This window comes from Eublepharis macularius, chromosome 16, assembly GCF_028583425.1.
Source record: "Eublepharis macularius isolate TG4126 chromosome 16, MPM_Emac_v1.0, whole genome shotgun sequence".
In the NCBI taxonomy this organism is placed as follows: domain Eukaryota; kingdom Metazoa; phylum Chordata; class Lepidosauria; order Squamata; family Eublepharidae; genus Eublepharis; species Eublepharis macularius.
In genome coordinates, this window is record NC_072805.1 from 16885690 (window position 1) to 16902035 (window position 16346).

Consider the following 16346-nt stretch of genomic DNA (forward strand, 5'->3'; position numbering starts at 1 on the left):
CTTAAAAATATCAGCAATTAGACAAATTTTATAGTACCTAGATATATTTATATAGCATTATAGAATTGAATTGTACGATGTGATAATTTATATTGACTGAATTTATAAAGATCAGTTAATTTTTATTTACTATACCCTTAGAAATGATGCAAAATATAGAATAACTCTTAACGAGTCCCTGAAGTTCGTATGGCCTTTTTGGGGATCGAATGTCATCGACTGCTTGGCGTTGTTGCTTAAAGGCAACCAGATTAGATGCAGCATTTTTGTACAAGTTGGGTCAGGGTTTTCCTGACCTGATTTACCTTCCTTGCAGGCAGACGGCAGCTGCAGGAAACTTTTACCCCCAGTATGGATTAGCTGGCAGAATGACTTCAAAGTCTTCCCTATATTGTCGAAGGCTTTCACGGCCGGAGAACGATGGTTGTTGTGGGTTTTCCGGGCTGTATTGCCGTGGTCTTGGCATTGTAGTTCCTGACGTTTCGCCAGCAGCTGTGGCTGGCATCTTCAGAGGTATGCTTATGAAAAAGCATAACCTTCAAGCAGTATTCAGACCCACCCGAAAAATACAACAGATGCTACGATCAGCAAAAGACAGTAGAGACCCCCTCACCTCTGCAGGAGTATACCGTATACCCTGCAGCTGTGGACAAGTTTACATCGGGACCACAAAGCGTAGCATCCAGACAAGAATAAAAGAACATGAAAGACACTGCAGACTTGGACAACCTGAAAAATCAGCAGGGGCTGAACATAGCCGAACTCAAACAGGGCACAGTATCTTATTCCAGGACACCAAAATACTGGACAACACTTCCAACTACTTTGTCAGACTGCACAGGGAAGCCATTGAAATTCACAAGCATAAGCAAAACTTCAACAGGAAAGAAGAAACCTTAAGAATGAACAGAGCATGGTTTCCAGTTCTGAAAAACACCAGGCTAACAAAACACTCTACACCCGACAATAGCCCTGCAGAGAAGATTAGCACATCAAGCACCAACCCATATGCAAAAGAACCTCCTCAGGATACAGTGAAGCCTCCCGCCATTAGCATTCCACACCCTGGGAAACTCTTACAGGATGACTCAGCTCAACCCCACCCCTCCTGAGTAGATATAAATGACCTGCCAACATCTTTTCCACACTGTGACACTGAGAGATCTCTGTCTTTTGGTGCTACACCTCTGAAGATGCCAGCCACAGCTGCTGGCGAAACTTCAGGAACTACAATGCCAAGACCACGGCAATACAGCCCGGAAAACCCACAACAACCATCTTCCCTATATTCTTCTCCCAAGTAGGGTTGCTAGCTCTGGGTTGGGAAATTCCTGGAAATTTAGGGGGTGGAGCCTAATGAGGGTGGAGTTTGAGGAGGGGCTGGAGCTCAGCAGGTTTTAATGCCACAGAGTCCAGCCTCCAAAGCATCCATTTTCTCCAGGGGGACTGATTTTTGTTGTCTGGAGATCAGATATAATTCTCGGAGATCTCCAGGCCCTACCTGGAGGCTAGTAAACAAAGGGAGAGTATCACGGTAATGTACAAATAAACAAAAAATAACAAGCCGTGAAATCTAACTAATGAGTGTCTCTATTGTAAATCAATCAAATTAAAGCAACATTATAGTCAAATTAAGCAAGATAAACAGAGAATATATATACACACAGTGTAGGTGATTACAGAAGGCAAAGCATCATATATAAATAATTAAAATATAATCCAACAGGATTTCCTATACAGTATTAAAGTGCTATGTGCCTAGAATTGACCAGAGGTCTAAACAGTAATCACCAAAGTCCCAGTAAGTTTTGATGAAACAATGCCAGAAGGTCTTCAGTGCAGTAAGTTTCTATTGGAGAAACAGTGTATATGATCTCACATGAAGGCAGTGATAGGCGGCAATGAAGAATGGATATACAACTGCGACGGGAAGCCAGCAATCTGCCCGTTTCACCTCTTCATCCTGGCAGTCGTTATATCACAGGCCACGCATATACACCTCCACTAGTCATTTGATATTCTTTTAGCCTTTAGCATCTGCCTTCCATTTTGGCATGTGTGGAGGCTGGCAACCCTACTCCCAAGCCGAAATGCCCCCTGGGGCAATTATGTGCATCAGACGTGAGGTCTTTCTAGGAGTCACTTCTGCAGTGTTTTGGCCTGTGTGGTGACTACGCGTGCCAAAGAAATATTCCTTTTGCTTTCTGCTGACCAGAAGCCAGGACCTTTGGAGTTCAGACACCCATTCGAGCTGCCGCTGCTTGCAGAACGCCCGCCTCTTCCCTGTGCTGCATGCCTCTGAGCCACTGGCGCTTGGGGATATCCTGTGGCTCTTGGACTTCCCCGGGGCTGGTCAACTGCAGCGCTGGCGAACTTCATGGCGTATGTCCTGGGAGGAGCTGCGGACCTGCCTGGACCAGGAGACGGAGCTGGCCTCTCGCAAAGCCCTCTTCTTCACGCAGGGCCAGAGCAAGATCCGGAAAGTGCTGATGGAGCACAGCAACTGCAGTCTCCTGCCACTGATCCGCTCGGCGGTCATTGAGGGCTACCAGGAGGCTGTGCTGAAGACGCTGGACGAGAGTAAGCAATGGCTGCAGCAGCACTCCTCTCCCACTTACCGTGGCTCTGCCGTCTTCCATGTGACTTATGCCCTTTTATCCGGGGGTGATGTGCAAAAGAAGGAAAGAGTAAAGGGGATACAGTTTTGCTGCTGAGCAGCTGCAAATGGCTGGAAGGGAATTCCACCTTGGATCGCTTCCATCCCCCTGCCTGCTCATGGCCTATTTCCTTCCTGTTTGTGCTCTGCTCGTTTTATTTATTTATTTAAAACCAGGGCTCATTTCGAGGGGGAACGCACGGGAACACAGTTCCAGCAGTTCCCCCAAGAGGTCACATGTCAGGTGGCCCCGCCCACCTGACTCTCAGCCATTTGGGGCCCCTTTTTGGCCATTTTCAGCCCCTTTTGGCCATTCTGGGGCCCAATTTTGGCCCTGAATGGCCAGGATTGGGTCCAAAGCAGCCAGGATAGGTGATGTCAGGGGGTGTGGCATATGCAAATCAGTTATACTAATGTCACACTTCCGGTGATGGCAAGAGGCGTGGCATATGCTAATGAGTTATGCTAATGAGTTCCTCCAGCTCTTTTTCTACGAAATGACCACTGTTTAAAACATTTACATGCCACCTTTCCACCACCTAACTCAGGGTCCTCAGGGTGGCAACCATTTCTAATCTGGAGAACCAGGTTTGATTCCCCAGTCCTCCACTTGGAGCCAGCTGGGTGACCTTGGGTCAGTCACAGCTCTCTCAGAGCTCTCTCAGCCCCACCCACCACACAGGGTGATTATTGTTGTGGGGATAATAACCACACACTTTGTAAACTGCTCTGAGTGAATGTGAAGTTGTCCCCAAAGGCAGTATATAAATCAAATATTATTATTATTATAATTTCATACATTAACAGTGAAATCCTAAGCAGAATTACTCCAGTCTAAGCCCATTGAAATCAATGGGCTTAGACTGGAGTAACTGCTTAGAATTTCACTGTAAAACAGTGTTTTAAATACAAATAGATATAAAATATTTAAACAATTAAATAAAACATTTAAACACACAAACAGGGAGGAGGGCCTTTGCGAGTTAATGAGAGACAACTAAATGAAACAGAAAAGTTTTTACCCAGTTTTTGAATCTTCCTGAGAGAGTTTTTGAATCTTCCTGAGAGAGTTCCAAAGTGTCAACACGGTAACCCCAGAAGGCCCTTTCTCAGGATGTCCCCCATCTAGTACCATATGGTGGAAGTATCCAAGCTGGTCCTCTAAAGATGACCAGAGAGGTTGGGTGAGAGAGAAGTCTGTCCTTCTGGCATTCTGGTCCCGAGCTGTATAGCTGATAATTCTGTATTCAGGAGGGCACCTTTTCTAAATGGAACAACATTGTACTTGTAATGTTTGTAAAAAAAAAAAATGAAAGCATTCTATCTTACATTGTATTGTTTCATATTACGAAGTCTTTATTTTGTTGTTCTCTAATTTCGTAATTCAGTTTTATTGCACTATTTGTTGTGCGTACATATACTGGCCCCCTTTAACAAGATGGGTAGATGTGTTAATCTGTCTGTAGCAGTAGAAAAGAGCAAGAGTCCAGGAGCACCCTATAACATACCGTGACTCACAAAAGCTCATCCCCTACCCCAAATTTTGTTAGTCTTGTAGGTGCTACTGGACTCTTGCTCTTTTCTACTGGTCCTTTTTGGGGCATTATTTCCTAACTTGGTAATTGCCTTGAGTCTTAGAGCCAAGCTACAAGTGACGCCTGACACAGGTTGGACACTTGTCAGCTTTCCTCAAGTTTTGATGGGAAATGTAGACATCCTGGTCTTGCAGCTGTAACGGAGAGCCAAGCTGTAAAACCAGGACGCCTACATTTCCCATCAAAACTTGAGGTAAGCTGACAAGTGTCCAACCTGTGTGAGGCGTCACTTGTATCTTGACTCTCAGTGAGAAAGGTGGACAAGAAATGAAATGAATAAATTGTTTAGCATTCCTTCCCTCTTCATTTGCTCCAGTATTTCCCACAGTATTTGGGAAGTGTTACACACGTCGTCATCCCCCATCTCAACGTGTAGCCGATTCATGCTGCCCATGGTTCTCTTCAAAGGATTCACGTACATGACATTCCTATTTCTCACCAGCCAAGTGCCTTGCACATTTTCTGCCCTTTATGGTACTTGAACTGTGTCTTCACTGTAAATGCAAACAGGGTTGATGATCTGGTTCCCTCCTCTCATGCCCCCAAGAGATCACACACACACACACACACACACACGCACCCCAGTACTTCTGTTACACAAGGCTGCGGACTTCCTGCCAGGATTTCCCATTACCTGTGCCATTCCCACGGGAAGCCGTGTCAGGGCACTCTGTGTAAAACCAGTTTGCTGATTCTGGGCTTTGACAGTACATTCTTGCTTTACAGTTGCTTCCACCGCCAGTGATCCCGGAGTGGCCGCTCGGGCCCTTGCCTGCATCGCAGACGTGCTGGCGTGCATGGCCAAAGGAGAAGGAGGTTTGCGGAGTGGCCCAGCAGCCAACGAGGCTTGGGCCCCCGCCTTCCAGCAGCTAGAAAATGGCAGCATTCCTGAGGGCATAAAAGAGCTTGCCAAGGAGAGGAAGAAATGGCTGAGCAGGTACCATTGGGCTGGGTGGTGTGGAGAGGACATGTCCTGCCCCTTCAGAACTGCCAAGTACACAGAACATTCTGTGCACCCGTTGGATTGGAGTGGAGCACCTGCAGAGGTGGTTTTTCACTCATGTCCCATAGAATTATTCTTTTTTAAAAGCTTATACCCCATTCCTTATATCCTACCTTGAGCCTTTTCACATGTCTTCTCCCACTCACAAAAAATAGTGCAAAACTTATGGAACGACGTGCCTTCGTGGCGTGATTTCCCAACATGACACTGCTTCATGGCTCGATGACATCAGAAAACGCACCATGAAGTGAAGTCATGATGGAAAATCGCGCCATGAAGGCACGTTGTTCCGTAAGTTTTGCGCTATTTTTCAGGAGGAGGAGACAGTGTGGAAACGGCCCTTCCAGAGTTTAAAAATCCAATTTAGAAACCCTGTAAGACCCAGTTAGGGAGATCCACATTTTTAAAAAAGGTAAAAACTAAAACCCAGCAGGTTAAAACAAGATATGCAGAGCTGCCAGAAAGAAAGAGAAAGAAAGAAAGAAAGAAAGAAAGAAAGAAAGAAAGAAAGAAAGAAAGAAAGAAAGAAAGAAAGAAAGAAAGAAAGAAACCACTAGTGTCATCAGGAACAGCAGAGAAAAGAGAAGCACATTCACTGGTACCTGAAATTCATCCAGCTCAGCTGAGAGGGAGAATTCTACAGTTCAGGGGCCACAACAGAGGAGGCCCAGCCTTGTGCATGCCCATCTTGCTTCAGCAGGAGAGGGCAGAGGGTCTGAGAATGCTCTGCACCCCAGAGTTCCCAGAAAGGGGCCTTCTTAGCTGACAGGTAGGCCTCAAGCTCATTCTGACCACGTACCCCATAGCAAAGGCCAAGTCTGTACTCCAGACAGTCTGTGCAAAGTGCACCGCTCTGTAGGGCCCTCCCTGCCTTTGGCAGTACACCTTCTGGAGCTCTCACAACAGGGAGGAAAAGCAACCAAACAATGTTGTCAGAGCCTCAGACAATAACTGCATTTGGATCAACTGGTTTCTTTGCTGCAGCCCTTTGGGAATTGGGTGCTTGCCTACTGTCTAAAGGTTGTCCTCATACTAGGAGTGGCCAGTTGTCCCAATAGACATAGAACTGGAAAGGAGTCAGAAAGACTGGCATCTTTGCCAGGGAAACTCAGGGTGGTCTTGGGTAAGTCACCATTCCTGCATCTCAAAAGGGGGCCCAAAACAACTTATCTTGTTGACTGGGGCAAAATTCTTTTAGCTTGGGAAGAAGAACTCATAAAGTGGTGAGTGGAAGCTGCACAGACAACAACTGGCATTGTAAAGTTTTGCACATAATTAAGTTTGAGTATTTAATAGCTATTTTAAAGTTGTTGGTGTTAGTTTAAATGTATGCCTCTGAGGAAAGAAGGAGAGGGGCGGAATGGGTAAGTGGAGTTTGACTCGCTTTATGCAGGGCTTCCCTTGGGTCTGACCCAGGAATTGCAGTGGGACCAGAATACGGCTGCACATGTCCTGATGGGTACGCCATACAGGGCACATGTTAATCCAATCTTGCAGCAGCTACACCGGCTTCCCATGGAGTTCCGGATTAGGTTCAAGGTTATGGTTTTAACCTATAAAGCCCTAAGCGGACTGGGACCAGCATACCTGAGGGGCCACCTCTCTCAATATGTACCCCAGAGAGTGTTTAGATCGGCAGGTAAACACCTACTTGTAGTCCCTGGCCCCAGGGAGGCTCGGCTGGCCTCAACCAGGGCCAGGGCTTTCTCGGTCCTGGCCCCAACCTGGTGGAACTCTCTGTCGCATGATACTTGGGCCTACCAAGATCTTGCATTCTTTCAGTAGGCCTGCAAGACAGAGATGTTCTGCCAGACGTATGGTTGAGGCCAATCCTAGGTCCATCAAACAAGCCTCCCTACTGGTCTCCCATCAACCGGGGTGTGTGTGTGTGGCTATATAGGCATCTGCCCTCCCCATATGTGAAGCTATAGTAGGATGAGACCAACTTTCACCTTCTCTTTTTCCCCTACGTATTGTTGGCAGGGAAAAATGAAGGCAGCTCCATCTTAGGATCTGAAACTCATGTTTATTTGATGAATCTGATTTTATTATGTTTAGTTGTTTTATCCTTGTATTTATACGTACTGTTGTAACCCTCCCTGAGACCACTTGCAGGGTGGGTAGGCTAGAAATTAATTAAATAAATAATAATAAAAATTAATTATGATGTAATTGGATGATAGCGGACGGTATCCTAAGGGGTAGCGTGAACTGCAGTTTTAGTCAGACAGCTGAGAGAAAAGAGTTCTTTCTGGTCAAAACACGCAAGCTGTGTACAGCCTGAGAGAGTCTGTGTGTTTCTGAGAGAAAGTATTTATTCTGGGCAAAGCAGGCAACCTGTGTGGAAGCCTGAAAGGGGTCTCATTCTGCCAAGTGCAGTGAATTTGTGTGGTGTTCTGAGAAATTCTAAGTCCGGCAAACGGTGTGTGCCTCTGGGGCAGTCTGTGTATGTCTGTGAGAAATTAATCTATCTGAGTCAGGCAAGCTTTGTGGAAAGGCCTGAATGAATATGTGTCTGTGAGGATGTGTTTATTCTGTTAGTGAAATCCTGTGTCGAAAATTACTCTGTGTGACTGAGTCTGTGAATATACATTTAAGAAGATGTAATTAGATTTGAAACTGCTAAGCTTAAGATTAAGAACAATTCTTAACTACGCTTACTAAAACTCTGCCACCATCACACTTAGGTAGTTAAAATAAATTCTACTTTTGTTTAAGAAAAAAGATACCTTTTTTCTTCACAACCACCCTCACATGCTGCCTGTTAAACTGATGAGGTCTAAGGCAAAAGCCTTTGGTGGCGGTGAAAACCTTTTGAGGGAGTCAGGGAGGCAGCAATATATAGATAGATATAGATACAGATATATAGCTATATAAACAAAAAGGGAAGGTGTTCTCTAAGTAAAAGCCTGGGTAAAGTACAGAACACTTGGAGCTCTTTGAGTGTTGACTGGGACCTGAGCCCTCCTGAGGTATAATTTTAAGATAAAGTAAGGAGGAACTGAAGTAAAGGTCCAAAGGCAAATGTTGGGACCGGCATATCTTCGGGACCGCCTCTCCCTGTATGTTCCCCGTAGACCGCTTCGATCAGCAGATAAATTTTTACTGGTGGTCCCCAGCCCTAAGGAAGGCTGCCTCACTTCAACCAGGGCCAGGGCCTTTTCAGTCCTGGCCCCAGCCTGGTGGAACACTCTGTCAATGGAGACCCGGGCCCAGCAGGACATATTATCGTTCCGCCGGGCCTGTAAGACAGAGCTGTTCCGCCAGGTGTTTGGTGGTTGAAGGGGGCGGTGCCATGTCGGCCTCCCACCTTTCGGGGGGGGGGTTCTCCCCCCCATTGCACTTGGTTAATTTATTTCATTATTGTTTTGTCTATTGATTTTAGTATTGTTGTTTTCTTGTTTTTATTGATTTTAAACTGTTCACTGCCCAGAGCCCCAGAGGATGGGCGGTACATAAACTGAAATATAAGTAAATAAATAAAAAAGTTATAAAAATGAAACAAACAAGCAAATCATTACCGGGTGGTTCAAAAAATTAAGCAAAGCTTTATGGGCAACCTTCCTCCCCCTCCATTCCCTGCTTCCCTGGTTATTGCAGGCCCGTCCTGCTGATCCGTGCCGCTCGACATTACGAAGGGGCAGAGCAGATCCTCATCCGCCAAGCAGTGATGTCTTCATGCCAGTTCATCAATGTTGAGCCTGTGGAGCTGCCTGCTGTGGGCCACTGGGTGCTGGTGGAGTGCCCCGCCAGAGTAGACCTGGCCGGTAAGGCACCCTCTAATCAGCATCTGGGATCCTTTTGGGAGACATGGCGTTGCAGGCCTCCTTCAGCCCATCTAACAGAGATACCCTTAATGTCTCAATACAGACACACTCTTAACCTCGCAATGCCAAGATAGCCAGAACTATGCAGTGTAGGTATGTAGCCATTTTGGTGTGCAGCAGAAGAGCAATATTAGAGCAACTTAAAGATCAACAAGATTTCCAGGGTATAATTTTGACTCTCAAAAACTTTTACCCTGGAAATCCCCTTGCAGTTGTGCATGAATATAGACTTGGGTAGCCAACTCCAGGGTGGGAAATTTCTGGAGTTGGCAACCCTGGAGAATGGAGCTGGGGAAGGACAAGCTTTGGGGTGGAGATGAATAGGGGTGCTGTTCCCCATTTGGGGACAGGGGGATCCCCGCTCCCCCCCTCCAGCCCCCCCCTCACTCACCTGGCCAGCGGGTGGAAAAGGCGTGGGAATGGGCCTCCCAAGGCGTGCTCCCAGCGCAGCGCAACAACGTCACATCCAGGAGTGATGTTATTGTTCAGGCTGTGGGAGTGCTCCTGTGCTTCGCTGATTCTTAACAGTGCAAAGAGCAGGAGCGCTCCCGTGGCTTGTGCAATAACATCATCACTCTGGAAATAATACCACTGCGCCATGCTGGGAGCCCATACACACAAAGACCTTCAAAAAGTGATTGCCAGGTTCCCCGCCCCTCCCAGCGGAAGGCGAAAGGGACCTGGTAACTCTAGAGATGACCCTCAGCAATGTGTAGTGCCATAGGCCCCATCCTCCAAAGCGGCCATTTTCTCCAGGGGAACTGATCTCTGTCATCTGGAGATTAGTGGCGATTCTGAGTGATCTCCTGGCCCCACCTGGAGGTTGGCAACCCTCATATGGACCCACTTCCCCCACTGCAGATTGAGTGTAGTTGCACACCTGATGCTCACTTCTGAGGGGAAAGCATTGTGTGATCGGGTAGGAAGAGAGTTGCCACCTTTTACTTCTCGGCCCGTGCTTCCTGCTAGGAAGGTGATGGAACAGCTTGCTCTGCACAAGAGGCCAACTGTAGCATGAAAGCAAACAGCTTAGAATGGGGGTCTTCAGCCTTTCCCAGCGCAGGACCCACCTTTAACCCCTACATATGGGAGTCCAACTGTGGGACTAAAAGTCTTATACAGTCAGAGTCATATGACAGGAAGGAGCATGTCCCAAAGTGGTGACCCCATGCCTCAAACTTGCTTAGAGTCTTGGAGGACTGACTACTGGGAATAGCTAGGCTGGGCTCTGGAAAGACAGAAGGCAAAGGAGAGAAGGGAAGGAAGGCCACATCGGAAGCTGCGAAAAAGGAATCCAATCCATGATGGAGTGACTTTGCCTTTTCATCCAGCCATTCCTCTCAGCATGCGTGCAACAGAGGTGTATGTGTGTGTGGGGGGGGCGGTAGGGGGGGTGGTACACTACTTCACTACACATGTATACTTGCAGCAGGTTTTTTTGCTCCCAAAAAAGACATTTCTCTAGGGACACATGACTCACCAGAGGGTCATAACTTGATCTCCCATTTACCCACCAGGGTGGGGAATTAGCAGCCCCAATTCTCAGCCCCCAAGAAAATAAGAAGTGGGAGAGAAAATGGCCTACATATAGTGACGTGAGGAATTTCTCCCTCAAATCTCCTAGCATTTGTTGAGGCAGTGTTGGGAACATGAGTTGTGACCCACGGACGGAAGACAGAGGCAGAGATGTTTTGAGAGCCACCAAATACCATCAAATAAGATTTCAAGAGATAGGCTTTGAAATTACAAAAGATACTGAGGATCCGTAAAACTCGGACTCTTCCCAAGCATTTCCTGCAAGGCATCCTGGGAAGTGCCCCTTTGGGGTCTTGTAATGCAGCTGCTGGAGGGTAGCAGTACATCGTCGCCTGACCTCTCCTATGTTCCTCTGTTTTTCAGGCGGCTGGAGCGATACCCCTCCAATCACGTATGAACATGGCGGGGCAGTGGTGGATCTTGCTGTCCTGGTAGATGGACGCAGGCCTATTGGTGCTCAGGCCCGGCGCATTCCTGAGCCGGAGTTGCGGATTGTTAGTGCCAGTGGTGGGCTGGAGGGAGAGGTGGTGACTGAGCTGGTGTGTCAGCACCTGGAGGACCTGCAAGATTACTGCCAGCCTCATGCCCCAGGTGAGAGCCTCCCAGGTGGAGGGTGAGAGTTAGAACAGAACCAGAAGTATTTGGACCGAAATCAGAACTGCATCACGTGCCAGAGCTACGGAGCCTTGAACATGCATGCCATTTTTATGAATTCAGAATGCCAAAATGCAAGTGAGATGTGTTAAATGGGCCTCTGAACTTAACCTCGCTCGCTTCAAGCTGCATACATTGGTGACTGTTGGACCCGTTGCTGTGCAACGTGAGAAAGTTATTGCAGCGAATGCTTCCCTGTTACCTTGCTTTTCTGCAATTTCTCTTGCCACCTGCACCCACCTCCTACTTTCTCCCATCTGACGTGGGACTGCTCCTCTGTCCCAATACCTCTGCCTCCAGCTTGGGCCATTCATCAGAATCACAGGCCTGGTTCTGAGTCTGAATCCCATTCTCAGCCCCAGCCAGCCCTTTCCCAAGCCTCGCTCCTAGGCCAGGCTGTGCTGTTGCTGGTTTAACCTGCCATTCATGCCTCCTCTCTCCCTCCAGGTGCCTTATTGAAAGCAGCATTCATTTGCACCCAGGTTATCGCTCTCCGTTCCCAGAGGACCTTGCGAGAGCAGCTGGAGGAACGCTTTGGAGGCGGGTTTGAGCTCCGCACCTGGTCTCGCCTGCCTCATGGATCAGGCCTGGGTACGTGTCCTGTCCCTTGGCATACCTTGTGCCAGATAAGGAGCATCTGCATGGAAAGGTCTCTTCCACCTTGAGCTCCATACACGTGAGACAGCTGCATCCCTCTCTTGGCTTGCCACCAGTGAGCATGTGCAGGAGGGGGGTCGCTCCCGGGTCAGAGGAGCCAACCACTCCCTTTCCGTCCACGAGCTGTCTCTTTTTGGGTCCTGCAGCTCTCCAAGAAGTATCACAGAAGAAAACGAAACAATGGCACATGTCCTACCATGTGACTCTGCCAAGTTGGAGCTTTTCTCCAGCCTAGAGAACCCTCTTGCCACCCAAGTGGCTCTTCCTTCAGCAGCAAGGCTCCATATTCTCCTGAGCAGAGAGACAGGCTGATCTTTTAAGAGAGTGTCTGATTGGTGGGGCTGGATGGGAGAAATAGGAGCTTGTGTGAGATTGTGGGAAGAGCCACCCCTCCACCCCCTGGGATCTGTCTTTAGCATTCATTGGCACAAACACACTTGTGGACAGGCCAGAGCTTGGCAAAGGGGGCAGCAGATGGAGGTTCAAACCAGAGATGCCCTGGGCTCTTGAGGGGAAGGCCCCCAATGCTCTGCCAATAGAAGATCCGCCATGAGGCTTCTTTGGTGTCTGGGGGCCTTTCTCGTTCCTCCTCTCGGCTGCTCCTCTATTAAGAAAAAGTAGGAGCCAGCCCCACCCCACACCCAAGCCAGTACTCATTCATTTATTTAAAATATTTCTCGACCCACCTTTCTCCCAAGGTGGGTACCAGCAAGGCAAAATCAGTGTAAAAATAATTGTGTAAAATAATAAACGTTAAAACAGAGAGGGAATAAAGGAAAACTAATGGGGGGGGAATGGCTTGTTTGGTCTCTTCTGCAGGCACTAGCAGTATCCTGGCAGGTGCTGTGATAGCCGTGTTGTATCGGGTGTCGGGACACTCCGCCAACATCGAGTCCCTCGTTCATGCAGTGTTACACCTGGAGCAATTGCTTACCACAGGTAAAGAGAGGGTTGCGTTGTGCTGCAAGCCTGCCTAATCCTGCCCTGGAAGTTCTGGCTGGGGAAGAAAACAAAGCGAAGAGTCTGTGGGGGAGAATGTCTAATTCCGTGGGCCTACCCCTTCCCTCAGCCCTCTGCATATCCTTTTGAAACACATAAACAATCAGGTAATTTTCTCAGCATCACTTGCTGTTCCTTGCAGGCGGTGGGTGGCAGGACCAGGTTGGCGGGCTGGTGCCAGGCCTCAAGATTGGGCGTTCGAAGGCTCAGCTGCCGTTGAAGGTGGAGGTGGAACAGATTGCCGTTCCTGAGGGCTTCGTGCACACACTGAACGCACATCTGCTCCTACTGTATACGGGGAAGACACGCCTTGCCCGCAATCTGCTCCAGGTACAGCAAAGGGGCTTTGTGCATCGATGATGCTTGAAAAGGGGTTTCTGCCATGTCTGGACAGCTCTGCCATTTCCCTGGGCTGTATTGTTCTCATGAACAATCAGATTGAATACCAAAGAGTGGCAATATCAGTGTGTTGCACCAAAACCAAACCGGGTTCTAGTTTCAAGTTATTGCAAGGCAAGGTATAGGGAGTTGCTGTTATCCATGACCCCACCCTCTGCATCCTCTAGCTGCCAGGAAGGGAGGCTGATGGCGCATCTGGTTGCCTAGTCTACTCTTTTCTTGCAGGATGTTCTAAGGAACTGGTATGCCAGGCTGCCCACTATTGTCCAGAATGCCAACGCTCTTGTGAGCAACGCAGAGGAGTGTGCCCGTGCCCTTCAACAAGGTACAGCCCAGCTTGTTCGGGGAGGGGGGCACAGCGAGCCATACCAAAGGTACGGAGAGAACAGACCAACAGGTTTAGACCTCAACAGAACCCATACAATTTGCATATATCACAACAGATAAAATTATGTGTAATGCATGGAAACTTAGTTTAAAACATGTAAAATATGTTTTACAACATATAAAAAATGTCCACACATATATCTTGCCATAAAGCAATGAAAGGCGTACTTAGTTTCATAAAATTCTGCAACAGACATAATTCACAACTGAAGGAACATAATATGTAATGCATTAAAAAGTTTCAATATACTTTACAACCTGTACAATAATTCTCAGCAGCATGAAACACAGAGTACTGTATGTCTAAACTATCCTTATATATTTGTCCGCAATGTGAGATTAGCAATAGTATCCAAATCTTCTACCAGAAGTAAAATTCCTAGCAGAATCAATACAAGCTCCCGTGGAAGCTACCGATGTCTCACTCTCTTGCTATGTTTGATCTTCAGTACTTCTGATAAAAGAGAAAAATCCCCATAATTTGCTGGAACAAACATGTCGTCCCACTGCTAGTTATTATTCATCAGAATCCTTGTAGGGCAGAGAATGAATGTAAATAAATCATTGCAGTTACACTCAGAAATATGACACACACACTCCTCCAGAGCTGATTCCACATCTGAGCGGATGAGTCTTCACCTAAAAACTTCACTTCACATCCTGGGTTTGCCCTGAGGTCTTTACCTGTTGTTTTTTCTCTCTCTACCATTAGGACCCCACCTGTGACCCCGGAAATGATATAATATAGCTCTAGGAATTGCGTTTCTGCCATTCCTATCTCTATTGAATGTCACTTCCCGATTTTCCTAGAAGTTACATAGCGACACCACCAACATTGCTGTTCCTCTCCCACCACTGCTTGGAGTGGCGGTGGGCAAAGAGAACTACCAGCAGGAAGTGTCTCACCGTAGTAGGAGACCTGACAGCTGTATTGCCAGCCGTAGGTTTGTGTCCTTCAGGTAATGAACGGGAGGCTACGGGGCTGTTTCTTAGGGCACCCTGCAGATGGAAGCTACGGATGTCTCACTCTCTTGCTATGTTAGGTGATGAAAACGAGCCTAAAGAAAGCAATACCTCCCCACACACACGCAATCAGATATTCCAAGCAAGAGCACTCTCAAAAACTGCTGTTTCCTGTGCTGAAGAAATCAATAGAGAAAAATCAGATTGTAGGTGCCTCCTTGTCTTCAACAAGACGATAGCACAGTTAGGGTGCCAGCCCCCCAGGAAATGATTGTATTAGTGGCTATGGAAGAGATGATTGAAGAATTTGTATTGACTGTAGTCTTTGAAAAAGAGATTTTTGAAACGGGCGTGATAAGGATCTAGACCACCCGTTAGAGGAGTTATTATCACAGAAGAACTGATTTATTACACCAGGGATGACCAAGGACCTTTCATTCTGTGAATTCTACGGTCAACTGTTATGTTTCATTGACTTTGTATTACCACATGGTTGGAATATCGGGTGTCTTGAAGATTGAATGGCATTACAAGGACTGGTGTTTGTATGGTGCTAATGAGCATTTGCACTTTATTCATATGTGCAATTGGAATGATAAGAAGCACTTTGAGCACACAGCACTTTATTGTTATTAATGTAGAGAAGATAATAGACACTTGAGCAAATGTAATTTCTGACTTCTTGTTTTCTTGCATGTGGTTTCCTTCCTATGATATTCATTAATTGATTCATATACGTGTATATAATTAGGAATAAAATTGTAGACATAAGTTACAACGTGGGCAATTATTTCCTTGTATAGTTAGCCCCCCAGTGGGGGCAGGGGATCCCCTGCTCCCACTTTTCACCCCACTGACCAGGTTGATGGGGAGAAGGAGGGGGCAGGCATGCTAGGAACCCTGGAGCACGTAGCGAAATGGCACACTCGCTTTGGAGGCCAGAAGACATCACTTCTGGTTCTACAACCGGAAGTGACATCTTGGGGCCTCTGGAACTCATGTGTGCGAAGAGGATAAATCAGGGGGCCCTTTCTGCCTGCCAACCTCTTCTCCCCAGCTATCAAGGTAAGGGGGCAGGAAATCCTAAGCACAGTCCATCTGCCTCTTGAACATTCCCAGAAGGGGGGCAGATGGTGAATGTGAAAGCCCCAAATCAGGTCCAAGCGCAGTAACTGCTTCATATAAAAACATAAGGGTAGCCCTACTGGATCAGACTGTTGGTCCATCTGCTCCAGCTTTCCGTTCACGTGGTGGCTGACCTGTTGCCTGGAGGGCCAACAAGCAAGGAATGGAGGCCAGAGCACCCCTCAGACATTGACTCCAGGAGACTAGGGGTTTCAGAGGTTGACTGCCTCTGGATAGGGAGGATCTCTTTGCAAGTAGCCACTGATGGACCTGCCTAATCTTCTTGTAATGCTATCTACATTTGTGAGCATCACTATATCCACTAGCAGCGAATCCCACATTTTAATCACTCATTGAGCAAACAAACATTTTGCCGCCCATCAGCTTCACTGGGTGCTCTCAGGTTCTAGTGTTATGGGAGAAGGAGAAAAGGTGCACTTTCTGCACCCTGTGCATAGCTTTATAGTCCTCCATCACATACCCTTTTTTGTGTGTGAACTGGAAAGCCCCAGACTCCAGCTGTTTCTGATTGGAAAGGTGCTCCG

General features: G+C 47.3%; 1 protein-coding gene across 4 annotated transcripts in view; it reads left to right on the top strand.

The window, feature by feature from the left end:
- Positions 1 to 16346, top strand: part of FCSK (fucose kinase) — a 42898-nt gene that overhangs the window by 24465 nt on the left and 2087 nt on the right. For all 4 annotated transcript variants that reach the window (XM_055000814.1, XM_055000815.1, XM_055000812.1 and 1 more), the window contains exons 15-22: positions 2216 to 2580; positions 4978 to 5188; positions 8855 to 9021; positions 10981 to 11208; positions 11719 to 11862; positions 12748 to 12867; positions 13070 to 13257; positions 13552 to 13651. In XM_055000814.1, the coding sequence (XP_054856789.1) occupies positions 2216 to 2580; positions 4978 to 5188; positions 8855 to 9021; positions 10981 to 11208; positions 11719 to 11862; positions 12748 to 12867; positions 13070 to 13257; positions 13552 to 13651 (1523 nt within the window). The remainder of the gene's footprint in view (positions 1 to 2215; positions 2581 to 4977; positions 5189 to 8854; positions 9022 to 10980; positions 11209 to 11718; positions 11863 to 12747; positions 12868 to 13069; positions 13258 to 13551; positions 13652 to 16346) is intronic.